The 14,899-nt window shown below is 47.3% G+C and overlaps 4 protein-coding genes across 4 annotated transcripts; 1 reads left to right on the forward strand and 3 right to left on the reverse strand.

The window, feature by feature from the left end:
* Positions 1-1,510: 1,510 nt before the first annotated feature.
* BKA55DRAFT_673481 (uncharacterized protein) lies at positions 1,511-2,915 on the reverse strand. The gene is made up of 4 exons (XM_046198032.1): positions 2,733-2,915; positions 2,137-2,496; positions 1,826-2,083; positions 1,511-1,772 (listed from the first exon to the last, which is right to left on the reverse strand). The coding sequence occupies exons 2-4, from the start codon at positions 2,474-2,476 to the stop codon at positions 1,669-1,671; spliced, it is 702 nt and encodes a 233-aa protein (XP_046051820.1). The 5' UTR covers positions 2,477-2,496; positions 2,733-2,915; the 3' UTR covers positions 1,511-1,668.
* Positions 2,916-5,155: 2,240 nt separating this feature from the next.
* On the reverse strand, positions 5,156-8,074 carry BKA55DRAFT_661852 (P-loop containing nucleoside triphosphate hydrolase protein). The gene is made up of 6 exons (XM_046197593.1): positions 7,573-8,074; positions 7,244-7,519; positions 6,965-7,188; positions 6,760-6,898; positions 5,518-6,711; positions 5,156-5,466 (listed from the first exon to the last, which is right to left on the reverse strand). The coding sequence occupies exons 1-6, from the start codon at positions 7,918-7,920 to the stop codon at positions 5,206-5,208; spliced, it is 2,442 nt and encodes an 813-aa protein (XP_046051821.1). The 5' UTR covers positions 7,921-8,074; the 3' UTR covers positions 5,156-5,205.
* A 1,522-nt stretch (positions 8,075-9,596) lies between these two features.
* BKA55DRAFT_506449 (FAD binding domain-containing protein) lies at positions 9,597-11,562 on the forward strand (the record flags this gene model as incomplete). The annotated part of the gene is made up of 5 exons (XM_046187266.1): positions 9,597-10,106; positions 10,159-11,043; positions 11,092-11,257; positions 11,314-11,433; positions 11,483-11,562. 5 exons carry the CDS (start codon positions 9,597-9,599, stop codon positions 11,560-11,562), a joined length of 1,761 nt encoding a protein of 586 aa, XP_046051822.1.
* Positions 11,563-11,722: 160 nt separating this feature from the next.
* Positions 11,723-13,969, reverse strand: BKA55DRAFT_506767 (FAD-binding domain-containing protein; the record flags this gene model as incomplete). The annotated part of the gene is made up of 1 exon (XM_046187291.1): positions 11,723-13,969. The coding sequence occupies one exon, from the start codon at positions 13,967-13,969 to the stop codon at positions 11,723-11,725; it is 2,247 nt and encodes a 748-aa protein (XP_046051823.1).
* Between the last annotated feature and the right edge of the window lie 930 nt (positions 13,970-14,899).

The following is a 14,899-nucleotide window of genomic DNA, read 5'->3' on the forward strand; positions in this document are numbered from 1 at the left end:
CTTTATGACCTGCCCTGTATCTCGCTTTGTTTTATACTGTGCAAGCTCAATGGGTACAGCATCATCGCTAGGAAACTACTGCAGTACGAATCCATGAACAGGACATGGCGCCAGCGAGTTCGGAAGGATATGTAGGAGAATATACAATGGCCATGGAGATAGAGTTAGCTCATAGAAAATAATGAGACTGAAGTAGTTGCCCTGGCAAAATTCCGCTACCCCCCATCCCCTCAAGGAGCAAGAAAGCATCTGATCCTGAGACAAGGTGCCAAAAAAGAACTGGTCAAAGGTCCACTAAATCTATACTAACTTTACCTAAGTCTTTTTGTCATTTAGGACAGAAGCCCCAAGCTTTCTTGCCTCCCCTTGCCTCCTAGCAGGAGACAACTTAAAGTGAAGCCACGCACTAAAGCTTCTCATAATTGGCCCATTGGCCAATGCTTCTTATCCACCATCCACGTATTGTATCGATCCTCTCCATTCTCATCCGAGTCGGTGTTACCTCTCTCACACTCCCAGAACCAACTCTTCGTAGCCTTCAGCAGCATACTACCAAAAGATCAATTGATTGTGAAAGCTCAGTTCTTACTTTATGATTCGTCAGATCTCAGTCTTTATTATTTGCCCAAGGCTATAGATTGTCGATCCAATGACAAGATCGTGGCTGATCGCGGATTATTTGCCATCTGCCTCATCTGTGTTTCCTTTTTAGAACCTTGTGAGGACGGCTCAAAGGGGCTCCAGTTCCCGAAATCCATTTGGAATCCTTGAGTAGCTGTTCTTTGGGGGTAAAATATTCCTCGGAGCTTGTGAAGTCTGAGCACCATCATTTTCTAAGTTGGCAATGTAGGAATACTCCTAGAGTTAGAATTTGCTTTTATCAAGGTCCAAAGGACGGGCATCTGTAAGAACTGCACCAAGGGAAAGCCAAAGTTCTATCCCAGTGTCCTCACTCCCTACCATACCTGTGCTATTATAAGACTTAAGTGATGCATGTGACGCCATGCCAACCAAGCATTCACTATACGTATCAACAAAATAATGACCAACCACAGTGTTCAATAATCTGTTCATGTTTAATACCAACAGCTCGATGCGCCTGTGTAGCGAGAGAAACACCCAGGTTACAACTACTATTATACGACTTCGAGTAAGAACTTCACGTGCGTCGAGGCACGCCAGAAAGTTCTAAGCCAGTTATGTGATGCAAAGTTTGCCTGATTACGATCACAACAGAGTTATATAGTTATACCGCTATCTCAATCATATCTCCCATTTGAAGAGAAGTTACAAGAAATACAGCGAACGCACTAGTTCAAAGAATGAATGGTGATATTGGTAAGCCCATACTACCTGGGAGTATGGAAGAAGTTCGCTGTGGTTTTGTTTAGTCAGATACCATGAAAATACTTGATGTACGCATAAAGGATATGCAGATGGGGAGAAAGGGTTTGTTTGACTACCTTATGCTAGATAGATTGACCCGCTCAACTCTTTCCGTTACGCCTTTCTCTCTTGACTATCCAGCAACCTTTCCATAGTGACAGTACAACATGCAGGAAATTGCAATCCTGTTCTGTCCTCTCAGCCCGCAGTTCATCTCTCCTGAAACTCTTACAAGTTACCATTGGCTGCAGGGTGTGCTTTGATGGATTCATCATGTACGAATCACTCCTTTTCGTCAACATGATTGCGGTCCTTATCTTCATCGTCCCCCTCCAATATCATCCACGCTTCCTCCTCAGTACAGAAGTAATCCTTCTTCAAGTCCTCTGTCAGCAGTTAGTATAATATTACTTTGAAGAAAATAGACTGATGAACTTACTGTATTCCGGAAACTTGGCATGGAACTCCTCATCAGGCATGTCAAAAGTCTCGTCGGCTTCAGCCTGAGCCTTCTTCCACGACTCCTCGGACTCTTCCTCAGTCTCAGGGGGTCCCATACCAGGTTGAAGTGGGAGGTCACTGCCATCCCCGTAGAGGCGAGCATAGCGCTCATCGCGCGCCTTGAGTTCGGGATCTTCATCTTCCTGCAACATCGCATGTGCTTCTTCCTCGGTCCAGGAATAGTCTTTCGGATCATCTGTAAACGGTTAGCAAGAAACAGGTCCTAGATTCTTACCGCGATGAACTTACTGTACATAGGAAACCGGGCATAAAATTCTTCGAGAGACATGCTCCGGATCCAATCGCCTAGAGCCTTTTTCTTTTCCCACAGCTCCTGGAACTGTTCCTCAGTCATGGGTGGTCCCATACCCGGTCGAAGTGGGAGGCCACTGCCATCCCCGTAGCGGTAAGCATAGCGCACTTCGTTTACTTCGGGGATAGCCTCCTCGTGCGCCTGGACCCCAGGGGCAGTGGTTCCTTGGACCGTCATGTTGGGCTTCTTGACAGACTCCTTAGCAAGCATCTCCTCGGATTCCTTGGAGGGCTTCTCGACGACCATATCGGTCTTCTCACTGGCCTTAGTGCTCATGGTTTCTTAGTTTCGGAAGACTGTCAGCGACTGAGTTAGCATGGCGGGTGACTAATGGTACAGGCTATCATGGACGTAAGTCTAGTAGTGATGAAAGCAGATGCTTCAGTTTGCGGTGCAGACTCAGACTGAACAAGATAGGAAGTGACAAAATAGGGTAGGCAGGAAAGGAAAACGACATACAAGCGTCGCAGAGCAGTGGAGATGGGAAGCCCTGTGGGCGGGAGAAGACAATGAGAAATCTGACGTAACCAACCTCGAGATTAAATTTCAAGAAAGCGCGCTCAGCAAATGCTTTCTCGTCGAGACAGCAGCAGCGGTCCAAAGCTGTTTGATGTGTTCGGTAAAATTGATGCGTCGTCCCCGCAACTCTAGGATGGAAAGCTTGCACGATAGAGGGAGATGCTGATGAAGGAAGAGTATTAATAGAGGGAGAGTGTTGATGGAGGGAGAGTGCGGATGGAGACTCTATATTTATAGGTACGACGGGACTGTGCGTGCGCTGCTACTGTGACTCCACCATCCGTCTGACAGTGCTTCAAGCTCGTAGTACATGATTTTAGTTCGCCTAACCTACCACCGCCAGATCTCATGTCTGCAGGCTACGTTGGCGCCAGTACCACGATCGATGCAGAGCAAGAGTCAACCTTGAAGAAGTCCATTGGGGCCATTGCCAGCCGTGAGGTTAAGCTTTAGGTGGCCAACACGGGTAATAAGAACGCACGATACCTTTTTCCCTCGCTACAAGCTTCTACCAAAGGCTCCCACGATAACGATAAAACTTGACAGTGCAATGGCTCGAAGAAGGCAAGTAGAACAAATGGCATGCGTCGATTGTCAACGATTGTATTGAAAAGATTCGTGGTTCACAGAAATATCTCACCCAGCCCAAATACACAGGTCTGAGTTTCGAGGGAGAGTGTTCAAGATATTGCACATTGATCGAGCGCTAGAACATGCCTATTGTTCTATTGGTACTGACAATGCCATCCAATTGCATTATCCAGCGCGTTAATGCCCTAATCCACATGTTCGTGCCACGGAGGACAGCTTTAGCCGTCGAACAATCATGAGAACACCAAGTATTGTTCGAGATGATGAATAAAACAATATTTAACAATTAGCCCCAAAGAGCCCAAACTAGTTCCAATCGCTGGCTTCTAATTGTGACTCACGCTAGGAAACTTTCATTCTCCAAATCCACTACCGCTGACCATCCTCCAAAATATTCAGCTCACCAAGAATACTCATATCAAGGCCATTAACCTCCAGCCCTTGCGTAGATTCTGCTTGGGGCTTGAAATTGCCTTCCATGATACTGTCAGTGTCGAGGTACCTATCAGACCCATCAGAGCTGTCTTCAATGGCTACTGGGGCGCAGTGGGGCTTTGTGGTTGACTGTGATCTCCATTGAACAGTCGCTCCACTCGTCCTGGTTGTATCCTTAACTTACAATGTATGCCCTGAACGCAAACATCACACCGAGGGCCAATGGACCACTAAGGTCGATCCATCCTACAGGTCACAGGAGTTTGCAGTCGGTGTTTGAGCTCGCCAATGGAAGTTATTTAGGCCCAGTGGTAATCGCAATTTCAGTTCCGCAAGGGGCGCTCCTAGTGCACTAATCGATGAAGTAGCAGTCTACAACTGGCGATGGCAGTGTCGAATACGCTAACAGCAATGGTTACCAAAGTGACGGGCAAGGCTTAGCAGTCTACCGGGCAGTCTTCGGCGAAAAGATCTCCGAATCGATCATCTCTGAATTGCAAAGAAGCATCACAGCGCCATCCAAACAGAAGACTTCAGGGCATTCGTACTTATGGGCGTAGCCTTCAGGCAGAATTTGTTGGACCTCGAGTGTGAGACTTCGTGAGAGAGGAAACAGGGGACACATCCCCATGTAGCTCCTGGGAGAGCTATTCTGGCTAGGAACTGCATACGGTTTCCCAATTTTCCTATCCCTGGGCCTGGTGAGGTATCTTATCGCTTCGCCTATCGCCAGTGGCTGGCTCCAACTACCTAACCATGCAGAGAAAAGCATGTCGACTTCGCGCGGTTATCGGAGCGGTAATTAGACCAATAAAAAGTGTGAAGCCAGCGATGGCTAAATCTTGTTGATAATAACAGCTAACGTTCTAGTCTTTGAAAGTAAAGACCTTAGCTTTGGTGGTAACATTCTGAGGCATTGATTCTGCGTCACTGCGTGTCACCGGTGCGTTCATAGTGAGATCGCTAGTTTGTACTCAGGCAATAGTAGTTCAAGAGAAGACAGAAAAGAAAAGAGTGGAATCATGTGAGCTAAAATGCAGTAATATGTTTTATGCAGAAGACATGCTTAACCTGCAGCTGAGGTTGAAGATATCCTATAATTAGATCTTGGTATTGGATGTGGACATGCTCAGCGACTGGCCAGCAATTGGTCGAGCCCCTTATATGTATTGGGGCTGTATGAATCAGGCTGGATACTTAGATTGAAATAAACTAGGAGGTGAATTCGTTTATTCCGTCTCTTGGGAGCTTTCTTGGGGCAGCTCCGGATTCGGAAGATGGCTCCAATAATCTCAAATGGCGAAATCCACGCCTTGTTATTATTGTATAATTAAGGCTAACTGTATGTTACCCACTTTCTGCGCGAATAATAATAATTTAATAATAAATTAATAGCGCCTCTAACTATAAGCCTCTTTCTGCATATTCGATAAATACAGTATATAATAAATAAAAGTAACTTAAGTACGCTTCAAGGCCTCTACCTTATCTCTTGCATCTTTTGCAATCTGTTTGGCGCCCTCAAGCTCTTTGATATCACTCTTTAGTTGCTCCCTTTGCTGACCTGTGATTTTGTCCTCTTTTGTAATCTCACTGACTTCTTCTTCTGGAAGATTAAGAACATATTCCGTCGTCAACTTGCTCAAAGGTCCATCTTTATTCATAATAAAACCCTCAACTATAGCTTGGGTAACATGTCTAATGAATGACTCTAGGGAAATCTATATCTAGTTAGTAAATAGTCTTTAACTGTGGCCAGATACAACCCTTACCTCGTAGTATACTTTGATGACATCGTGGATATCATACATCATTCTGTTTTCGCTTGAAAGATCCATGCAGCTCCACATATTGCCCAAGGTCTGGCTTGAAACAAGATTTTGAGCTTCTTCACCACCAATCCCTCGATAGAAAGCTCTAACATATCTCAGCTGGCGCCAAGCTAGCAGTTTGGATGGGAACTGATGATTGGTGGTCTGAAGGAGTTCTTTTTGGGTTTCTTGCTCGCAGTACAACTCCAGATCTTGCTTAGCCTTGTTGAATGTCTCACAAAACATTGAATGGAGACGGTTTTTGAGCTCATGATGCAAAGTTAAGGTGCTTCCAGAATCTGGGCAGACAGAACGCAGTATCTCCTCATAGCTCGACTTCATGGCATCTTTGACTCTGTCCAAGTGCTCCTGTGCTATAGAGCCCCACTTGGATACTTGGACTCGGTAGATGACGGGATAAATGTCTGAGTTGACAACGCCAGGAGGTTGAGATGCCCCAAACCTGCGAAGATTGTCTCTCACCGTATCCGCAAACCTTTCAAAGGTCTCAACATGCTCATGCTCCTCAAAAGCAGGTATTTTTTTCAACGCCTCCTTGTAATCCTTCGGTTCGGTGGTTGGAAACAAGATTTGATGCGCTGTCCTAGAATCTTCCTGTTTGTTGTCGACGAATGCTCCGTAGCTATTGCAAACGGCCCAGGGGTCGATGTCCTCATCGTCAAACTGCCAGAATCCGCCAACCCATCTCATGACATTATCAAACTGGTTGTTCATGGAATTGAGTTCTTGTCTCAGATCCATTGTCTCCGACTCAAGTAATCCTGGACGTCTGAGAGCCAAGGTGCATTTGGAGGAGTACTTGCGCACGAATAGGTTGAGATATGCCTGTTTCTGGCTCCAATCGAGTCGAGGTTCACCCATGACTTTCAGACGGGCCTCCTTTTCTTGTAGTCGTGACTGTATATCGCGCTCAAGTTTTGGAAACACTCTTTCGATTTCAGAGGTGAGAATGTCGCCAAGATGATCTTTCAGCTTGGTGCTTCCTCTACGTCCACTATAGATTTGAGACCAGGGCTCGCGGTTGAAGATCTGCTCCTCATTTACTCGTGATTCCAGGGACTTATTGCAGACGACAAACATGCCATCTTTGAAGATGGAGCCTCCGTTTTCGATATCACTTTTTGCTGAAATGACCTGACGATTGTTAGCATCCATAAAACCGAAATTTGAGGACCGACTAACTGCGCGTTTAGCTTCTTCACGATCAGCTTTGTCGCATTTTGTAAACACTCCAATCAGACGTCCTTTGTCTGATATATAATCCTTGCAAATTTGAAAGACCCGTTGAACACCCAGGTCAGAAGTTGCAGGTATCGTGCATCTGGTTAACGGTGAGTCTTAGGTGCGCTCCCAACTCGGCAGTATTACATAAAGATAATCAACTTACATGATGGTGTTCTCCGGTCGTGATATGTATTGTTTGGCTAGTTCTTGTGTCCCAAGAAGCTCTGGTTCATTGACCCCAAAATCTGAGAAGATGAGACCTGGAAGATCCAAGATGTTGAAAAGAGATCTGTTAGGTCCTGAAAGATCAACTGTCACAATATCTGGGACAAAGTTCTTCGTCTCTAGGCCTTTACCCTTTCTGATCCCAATGTAGTTCTCAGATAGCTGAAGATAGTGATCAGTATCCTATGGCTCACCCAGTGAAATGACAACAACTCACGTCCTCAAGCGCAGTTTTGAATGCATCCATGGTCAAGGTATCTCCCTCCAGAGAGTAATTCTCTTCTGTGGCATTGGCTCTTTGTAAACCCTTGACATCTTGCGGTGCTCGCTCCAGGTGGATACGGAATCGCTCTCCGGTGCCCTGTGCAGTGCGGCGTGAGACGACACGAATCGGAAAGCGTGTACCAATTCCAGCCATGACGGGAAATGAAATGTCAGTCAACGTTCTAAGCAAGGATGATTTGCCAGAAGATTGTTCTCCTACGACCACGAGCTAGGTATCATTAGTTTGGGTTATACCTGATTGGCATGAGAGCGTAGACCTGCCTGTGGAATATCCAAGTATTTATGCGATCCCCAAGCTTGAAGCCTATTGATAGCATCAAATAGATGCTGCCTTTTCTCGTTGTCAAAGGGATCATCAACAACTATTGGAGAATCACTATCCGTATCTCCGCTAGTAGTTGATGAACCTTGAGGGGTAACACTGGCCATTCCTTCAGTCGAGCTTGGGTCTTGTAAGTCAGCCGACTCAGAAGATGTAGAGGCACTGTCTCCCTGCTTAGTACGGCGGTTCATGTCGCTATTCACCAACTCAACCCTTTTAGAAGACACAGGATTATCGCCCATACCCCCAAAGGAGTTTGAAGAAGAAGTGGGTTTGTTCAAAGACATTTGTCGTTATCAAAACGTTTCTCTGTAAGGGTCTGGGTTTTGGATAGTGTGATCTGTCGGCAAGAGTTGGAGATGTGGTCTGGGGTGTAATACCAGGAGAGGGTCTGCTATATACAACGCTTTGACCGGCTGTAAGGCGTTATCAACTTTCGGGTTTCTTACCTATACGGAATAGAGCCCGTTAGCGCACTTGTCTCTGCATTCTAGCTCATGGGTACGTTACAGCTTTTTTCTACGACCAACAGCTAGCAAGCCTTTCAGCGTGTGGCTGATGCGTTTGCGCCTTTCTTTTCTCCCCCTTTTACTTAGCTTGCGTCATTATCTGGTTCAAAAAGAGGCATTGGGAAAACTGCGCCGCTGCAGAGGGCGTTGGAATGCAACCTTGTGTTGGTTCTATACCCTGCAGCTGCATTTCAGCTTTCCTTATACAGCAGGTATATACGGCCAACCAACAGTTGCCGAGGCCTCCGCCGACTCGCAAATAACTCAATCAAGCCTGTAAATCCGTAAATGCGATGGGCTTAGCTGCACAGCCTTCATATTTCTCTTCCTTGTTGAAACAGTTTCTGCGTGAGAAAATCTTACACTGATATTAATCTGTCACCTCAACAGAAATGGGCGAACTCAATGACCATGTACAATGAGATCCCCGGATGGTTGTTAGTAAGACCCCAGCTTTTAATAAGCTACTAGCTTATGGGTCAAATCTCTCCAAATTGCCAGTCGAGGCTTGAACATGAGTTGTTCCACAAATTACTTGTTACTTCGTGGGCCCAGATACGCTATGGAACAACACAAGACATTATTCGAGCTGATCTTCCAAGCAATCCTCTTTTGTCTCCCACGGTTTCTGTCTTTCGATCTCCGCACTGCATTCCAAGAATGGTGTCTATCATAACGAGTTGTTCTCAAGGTTGAGAAGGACAACTGGGCGGAAGAGTTTGACCGAGAAAGGGCAACATATAGACACCTTGAGCCCCTACAAGGCATTACTATTCCTCAAGTCTATGGCTGCGCAGACTACAAGGGTAAGCGTGCCATTGTTCTTTCTGATATTGGGGGGCTTGCCTTGCTACGCCAGAGGGCGCTGTCTTGGTAGAAAAGGACCTTAGACAGCTCCTTACCCAGGCTTTGACAAAACTCTCGCCGACATGGTCGTTATGGACGATGATGCTAAACTTGACAATTTCCACCTTGTGACGGAGAAAGGCAAGGATAAGATCATGGTGGTCGACTTGGAACTCGTGGATACTGATCTTTCCGACAACGACCTGAGCTTCGCAACATCATCCAATATCAACCATCTGATTGAAAATTATCGAATGCCTCAGTCGTTGGGCTTCCAAATATCGATTGGTGGTCTCCTAATGAGTGTTAAAATGGCAGTTCATTGAAAAGAGGATCACTACCCATTTTCACTCTTTTGTTAGGTTACCCCATACCTACCTGGCCGTATGTTGGTGGCTGCCGTAGCTAAGATCCGAGCTTATTTCCCTCCTCCGTGGGTTCCGTGGAAAGCAGATGCCGATAAGATCTGCCGTGGAAATCCAACATAAGCCCCACTTTGACGAACTTACACCAACTACAGAGTACAGATCACCAACATACCAGTATACGCCATGAAGATATAATGAAGATTGAGACCATGGAATAATATCAAAAATCATCAATCAACAATGGAATCCGAAAAAGTCCAAGTCATCATCTGCGGTGGCGGTTCCGCCGGTCTCACAGCAGCAATCTGGCTCGCCCGTTTCAACATCGACTTCAAGATTCTCGAACGTCGCCCAGGCCCTCTCGAGATCGGCCAAGCAGACGGCGTTCAATGTCGTACTGTCGAGATTTTTGAAAACTTAGGTATTTCTGAATGTCTTTTAGAAGAAGCATATCATGTCATGGAGGTAGCCTTTTGGTCGCCCGATGATAATGATGGACTTGTACGAAAAGATCTTGCTTATGATACAGAAGAGGGGCTGAGTCACCAGCCGCATGTTATTCTTAATCAGGCGAGGATCAATGATTTGATGTTACAGGAGATCATTAGGTTGAGGGGGAATGGGACGAGTGGGGTTCTGTATAATTCTCAGGTTGAGAGTGTGAGGATTGTTGATGATGAAGAGTACCCAGTTGAGGTTGTCACCATGCGGAATGGAGAACCCTACAGGTACCGCGCAAAATACGCCATTGTAAGTTTCATCCTCACCTCACTCGCTTCATCTTCTAACATGCAGCGATTAGGGCTGCGACGGCGCTCACAGCACTGTCCGCAAATCTCTCGGCTTCAAAATGGTCGGCGACTCAAGCGACTCCGTCTGGGGTGTCATGGACGTCTACCCCGTCACCAACTTCCCCGACATCCGCAAAAAGGCCATGCTTCAGAGCAAAAATGACGGAAATCTCATGATCATTCCGCGAGAGGGCGACGAACTTGTGCGATTCTACATCGAACTCCCCGGAACGTCATCCCGTGACGTCACTGAGCAGGACCTCATCAACAAGGTCAAGCGAATCTTTCACCCTTACGATATCGACATCGCACGAACGGTGTGGTGGTCAGCTTATGTTATTGGCCAACGTCTCGCGGATCACTTCACAAAGGACTATCGTGTTTTTCTGACTGGCGATGCTTGTCATACTCACTCGCCCAAGGCTGGGCAGGGTATGAACGTTAGCCTCCAAGATGGCTTCAACATCGGATGGAAGATGGCCCATGTTCTTACTGGCCGAGCACCACCTTCGGTCCTAGAAACATATGTTCTCGAGAGACAACAGACAGCTCAACAACTCATTGAGTTCGATCGCTCATTCAGCAAACTGTTCTCGTCTGACTACCGAAAAGCCAACGGGATCACGGCAAAGCATTTCCGAGATAAGTTTGTGGAGGCGGGACGATATACAGCCGGCATGGCTACCAAGTACAAGCCTTCCATTCTGACATCTCTGGATAAAAGCGATACCGGCGTCGCATCGGGTTTGACAGTCGGGATGAGGTTCCCAAGCGCACCTGTTGTGAGACTTTCTGACACAAAGCCTATGCAGTTGAACAAGAACCTCGCCTCAGATGGGCGCTGGCATGTTCTCACATTTTGCTCTGGCAACTTCGCTAGAAAGGGACTGCATGAGGTAAGTCTCCCAACCTTACAGTTCCCTCGGCTACTAACAGTTCTTCAGGTCGCCAGAGAACTTAGCAATCTCATCAAGATGTTCACGCCTGCCGGAGAACCTGCGGATAAGGTGTTCAGCCATACCCTTCTTGTCAAGGCGGAGCGAAAGACCATCGAGATCGATCAACTACCAGAAGTCTTCTTCCCTCACTCAGGTCCATATAATCTGAGAAGTAAGAGAACCATCCTACGTTGCAGAGTGATGATATACTAACAAGTCCTCTGCCAGATGTTCACCGGGTCTTTGTCGACGATACAAATCCATACATGTTGGGCTGTGGACAAGCTTTTTCGAAATATGGTATCGATGCGGAGCAAGGAGCCATTGTCGTTGTTCGACCTGACTTATGTGAGTGTTCAATCTTCTAGTTCTCTAGATCATACTAATGCTGTTATAGATGTTGCACGCATCCTTCACCTATCTCAAGTCGCCGAACTGTTCACTTTCTTCAAGGGTTGTTTAAGTAGCATTGGGTAGGTAGCCAAGCTGTGAAATGTCATAGATCGGACTCACGTTTTATCCTTCTTATTGTGTTTGTCCTGCAGCCTTCCATGACAAGCCGAATTCGAAGCCATCGTTTTATTCATCAAGAGAAGTCCGTCTTATCCGTGTACTCATGCGTATTACAAGATTCTATCTATCCAAACACCTCAATCATGAAGTGATACTCCAACTTACTTCCATCCTGCCATCCCCTCAACGTAAGTTCGCGGCACTTATCTGCCAAAACCTCACCAACAACAGGCGCACCACAGTAAAACACACCAACCTTGAGCTCCTCGTCCTCTTCGTAGCTCTCATCCTCCTTGTCGCGTCTACTCTTCCTCTTACTAGCCCTGAACTTGAGCATCTCTTCATAATGCTCATCCAGAATCTGATCAAAGTCAGGTCTTCCAAAATGCGTAGGATTGAGGAGACCAGTGAGAGGAGACGCGGGATGCTCATCCGTACGGTGCATCTCAAGGAGCCAGCGGTATACATGGGTGGTGGGTCTCTTGCGTTTGGCTGTGACGTGGGTGTTGATGCGGATGTCGAGATGAGGATGGATTTCATGCTCGCGATGCCAGTCTTGGCTCATTGATACATCATTGAGAAGATCGGAAAGCCAGAGGAGGTAGTTTCGCTCGCGCACCATCCAGTGGAAGTCAACGCGTCGATAGTCGTCTGCAAAAGTTGCGGCGCGGTCGGTTTGGGGCTGCTTCTCTTTGTTGATGAGATCGCGTCCGACACTTCCTTGCCTGGTCGGGGATTCTGGGACGTTGTCGCTGTTCTCTGCATCAGTGCTAGTGACTGACGCTGACCCGTTGCGCTCTGGAGATACAGCAGTCACATCAGAGTCATGGCGAGGATGTTCAACTTCGTGGTTCGGGCCGCCGTGATCAAGATCATCGTTGTACTGCAGATCAGCCAAGATGCCAGAGAATGGAGTCACTCCAATACCAGCGCCAATGATGATTGAGTGATTGAAGTCATAGAATCGTTGAGCGGGTGCACCAAAAGGACCATTGATGCCAACCTCGATCTCAGACTCTCCAGAATTACCTCCTAGTTCGCGAAGCTTGGCTGTCCAATTGCCGTCGGTCTTGATGTGCAGCATCATCTTGTTGCCGCGACAAAAAGAGACGGTGAACGGATGCCATTGGAAGAAGCTGATCTTTGGGACCTGGAGGAAGATGTACTGTCCAGCCTTATACTTCCAGAGTCGCTCACTGGGAATGACTGCGGTGATCTCAACGGTTTCTTTGTCGAGAACTTTCATGGTGGCTTTGATGCGATGAAAGCCGAGGCACACACGGACTGCGCGCTCAACAAGAACCAGAAGAGTTGGGAATGCGAGAAAGTATCCGAACATAGGCCACTGAAGCAATGCTGCTGTTCCATGAGCCATCATGAGGCCGATGATGGGGAACATGAGTAGATGGCCAAGCTGGAAGATCTCGTAATTCCATTTTCGCACTTGAGGAATGCTGAGTAGTGAGAGGATGTAGAACAGGCCGAGGGCAGTAATGCCGGTGAAACCGGGCAACGAGCGGATGTAGTCGATGTATGGGCGGGGGACCATGTCTGGACCAAGAGCATCTGCGACGGCGTCTTCATTCTTAGGATCGCTGCCATGCACGAATGATCCAGTCAAGTGTCCAATGGCATGCAGCGTCGCGAGTAAAATAGCAACACAAGAGATTCGGATATGGAACTCCTGCGACAAATCCCAGTTGAAGAAGCGTGAGATATGATACGACCTGCGCAGCCATGTCGAAAAGTATCGCGACATGCTGAGAATCAGGAAGAAGAATGTCGGATACAGCGCACCAGCGCAAGTTTTGGCCATGACAACTCCCCAGCCGAACGCTTCACGATATCCAGGGGTAGTCTGGTACTTGACCAATTGCCAAATGCCAAAAGCGCACTGCATACCGATAACAACCCCCAGAAACACAATCTCCGGCCCATGAACAGCCCAATACGAACGAATTCGTCTCCAACCGGGCAATCGCTTAATATAGCTCTTATCCTCATCCTCTTCCTTCTTCGCCTGCTTCAACGAAGGGATCTTCCACTCCTTCACCATCTTCGCAAACTCATCCCTTGGAATCTTCTCCGCGTCGGAGCCCATCATACTGCGCAGGAACTGATGGCGCGCACGGTCATCTTGGGTATGGTCCCGTTGTATGACGTGGTGGGCGCTCGGTTTCGGGACTAGCTCGGCGTGCTCCTGGTCGAGTTTTCGCTCGACTTCGTTGTAATTTATGAAGCCATCGTTGTTGTGGTCGAGATCATCGAGGAATTCGGAGATTTCATCGTCAGTTAGGTATTGGATGTTGTTGGAGGTGCGGATTGGATGGTTGGCTACGATGGATTTTCGATGAGGGTTGGGCTCTGCCATTGCAGGGGGGCTTGTGAGTTGAAATAAGTTGATCAGGACAAGATCTGAACAATGAAACAAGGAGAACTTCACATCATCTTGAGAAGGGGGTTGCAAGAAATTTAGAGGGTTTGAACAAAAACACCAAGATAACGCCCAAGAACAGAGTACGTCAGCGTCGAGCCACGCCAAGTCCCAAGCGTTGAACAACTCAACCCTAAACGCAACTTTAATTTCACGGCCAGCTCCCGTTTCACATGCGGTCTCGCATCACTGTGCAGTCAAGGCCTCATATGCCCTGTTTTTCGTTCCGTGGATGACGGTGCCCAGAAACGAGGCTTAATTGCATGCAACAAACTTGGCCAATTGGAGTGTTGCTGATTGCGCCCAGTTTCTTGGTTAAGCTTCTGGGCGACTTGGCGATCTTGGCTTTAGTTTGGCTTATCGTGGGGCGATGATTGGTTGCGGAAGTGCTTCGCTTATCGGAGAGGGACAGGTAATTGCATCGGACTTCTTGAACATCGAATGTCGAGAAAGAACCTATTGTAATAACGGTCCTGTTCAGATGATTGTTTATTCAGTACCAGTAGCGATGATTTGCTCAGCACTCTCTGAACAATCCCAGCTCGAACCTGAACGGCACCGTCGACGTCGCTTAGCGGTAAACAGTGGAGCGCTCAATTGTCCTGCCAATGAAAGCTCAAGGACGGCTCCGTCGATTTGATCTCGGGTAGGTCACCGTCGCAAAGGCACAGCAACTTAGACGAGATGGGGAACCAACATCCTGACTGCTTTGACCAGCTTATCTTCTTCTCTGTTGGGTATGGTGATGATCCTTGGATATTTGCTAGTGTTGATGCATCAACCATATATAGCCTTGCGTAACTTGGCCACAGGCAATTTGGTTATTTCTGTTTCTTCGATTCCCAACTTGCGAAAACTTGCCGTTAA

Source organism: Fusarium redolens, assembly GCF_020744475.1.
Source record: "Fusarium redolens strain MPI-CAGE-AT-0023 chromosome Unknown BKA55scaffold_5, whole genome shotgun sequence".
NCBI lineage: Eukaryota > Fungi > Ascomycota > Sordariomycetes > Hypocreales > Nectriaceae > Fusarium > Fusarium redolens.

Bases quoted from the DNA above. Each gene is read 5' to 3' on its own strand.
- BKA55DRAFT_673481 (XM_046198032.1), bottom strand. From the start codon at position 2,476: ATGAGCACTAAGGCCAGTGAGAAGACCGATATGGTCGTCGAGAAGCCC. The intron at 2,084-2,136 runs GTAAGTTCATCG...AACCGTTTACAG, and splicing joins TGCCCGGTTTCCTATGTACA to ATGATCCGAAAGACTATTCC. The intron at 1,773-1,825 runs GTAAGTTCATCA...AACTGCTGACAG, and splicing joins TGCCAAGTTTCCGGAATACA to AGGACTTGAAGAAGGATTAC.
- BKA55DRAFT_661852 (XM_046197593.1), bottom strand. From the start codon at position 7,920: ATGTCTTTGAACAAACCCACTTCTTCTTCAAACTCCTTTGGGGGTATG. The intron at 6,899-6,964 runs GTAAGTTGATTA...ACCGTTAACCAG, and splicing joins CGACCGGAGAACACCATCAT to ATGCACGATACCTGCAACTT. The intron at 5,467-5,517 runs GTAAGGGTTGTA...AACTAGATATAG, and splicing joins TCATCAAAGTATACTACGAG to ATTTCCCTAGAGTCATTCAT.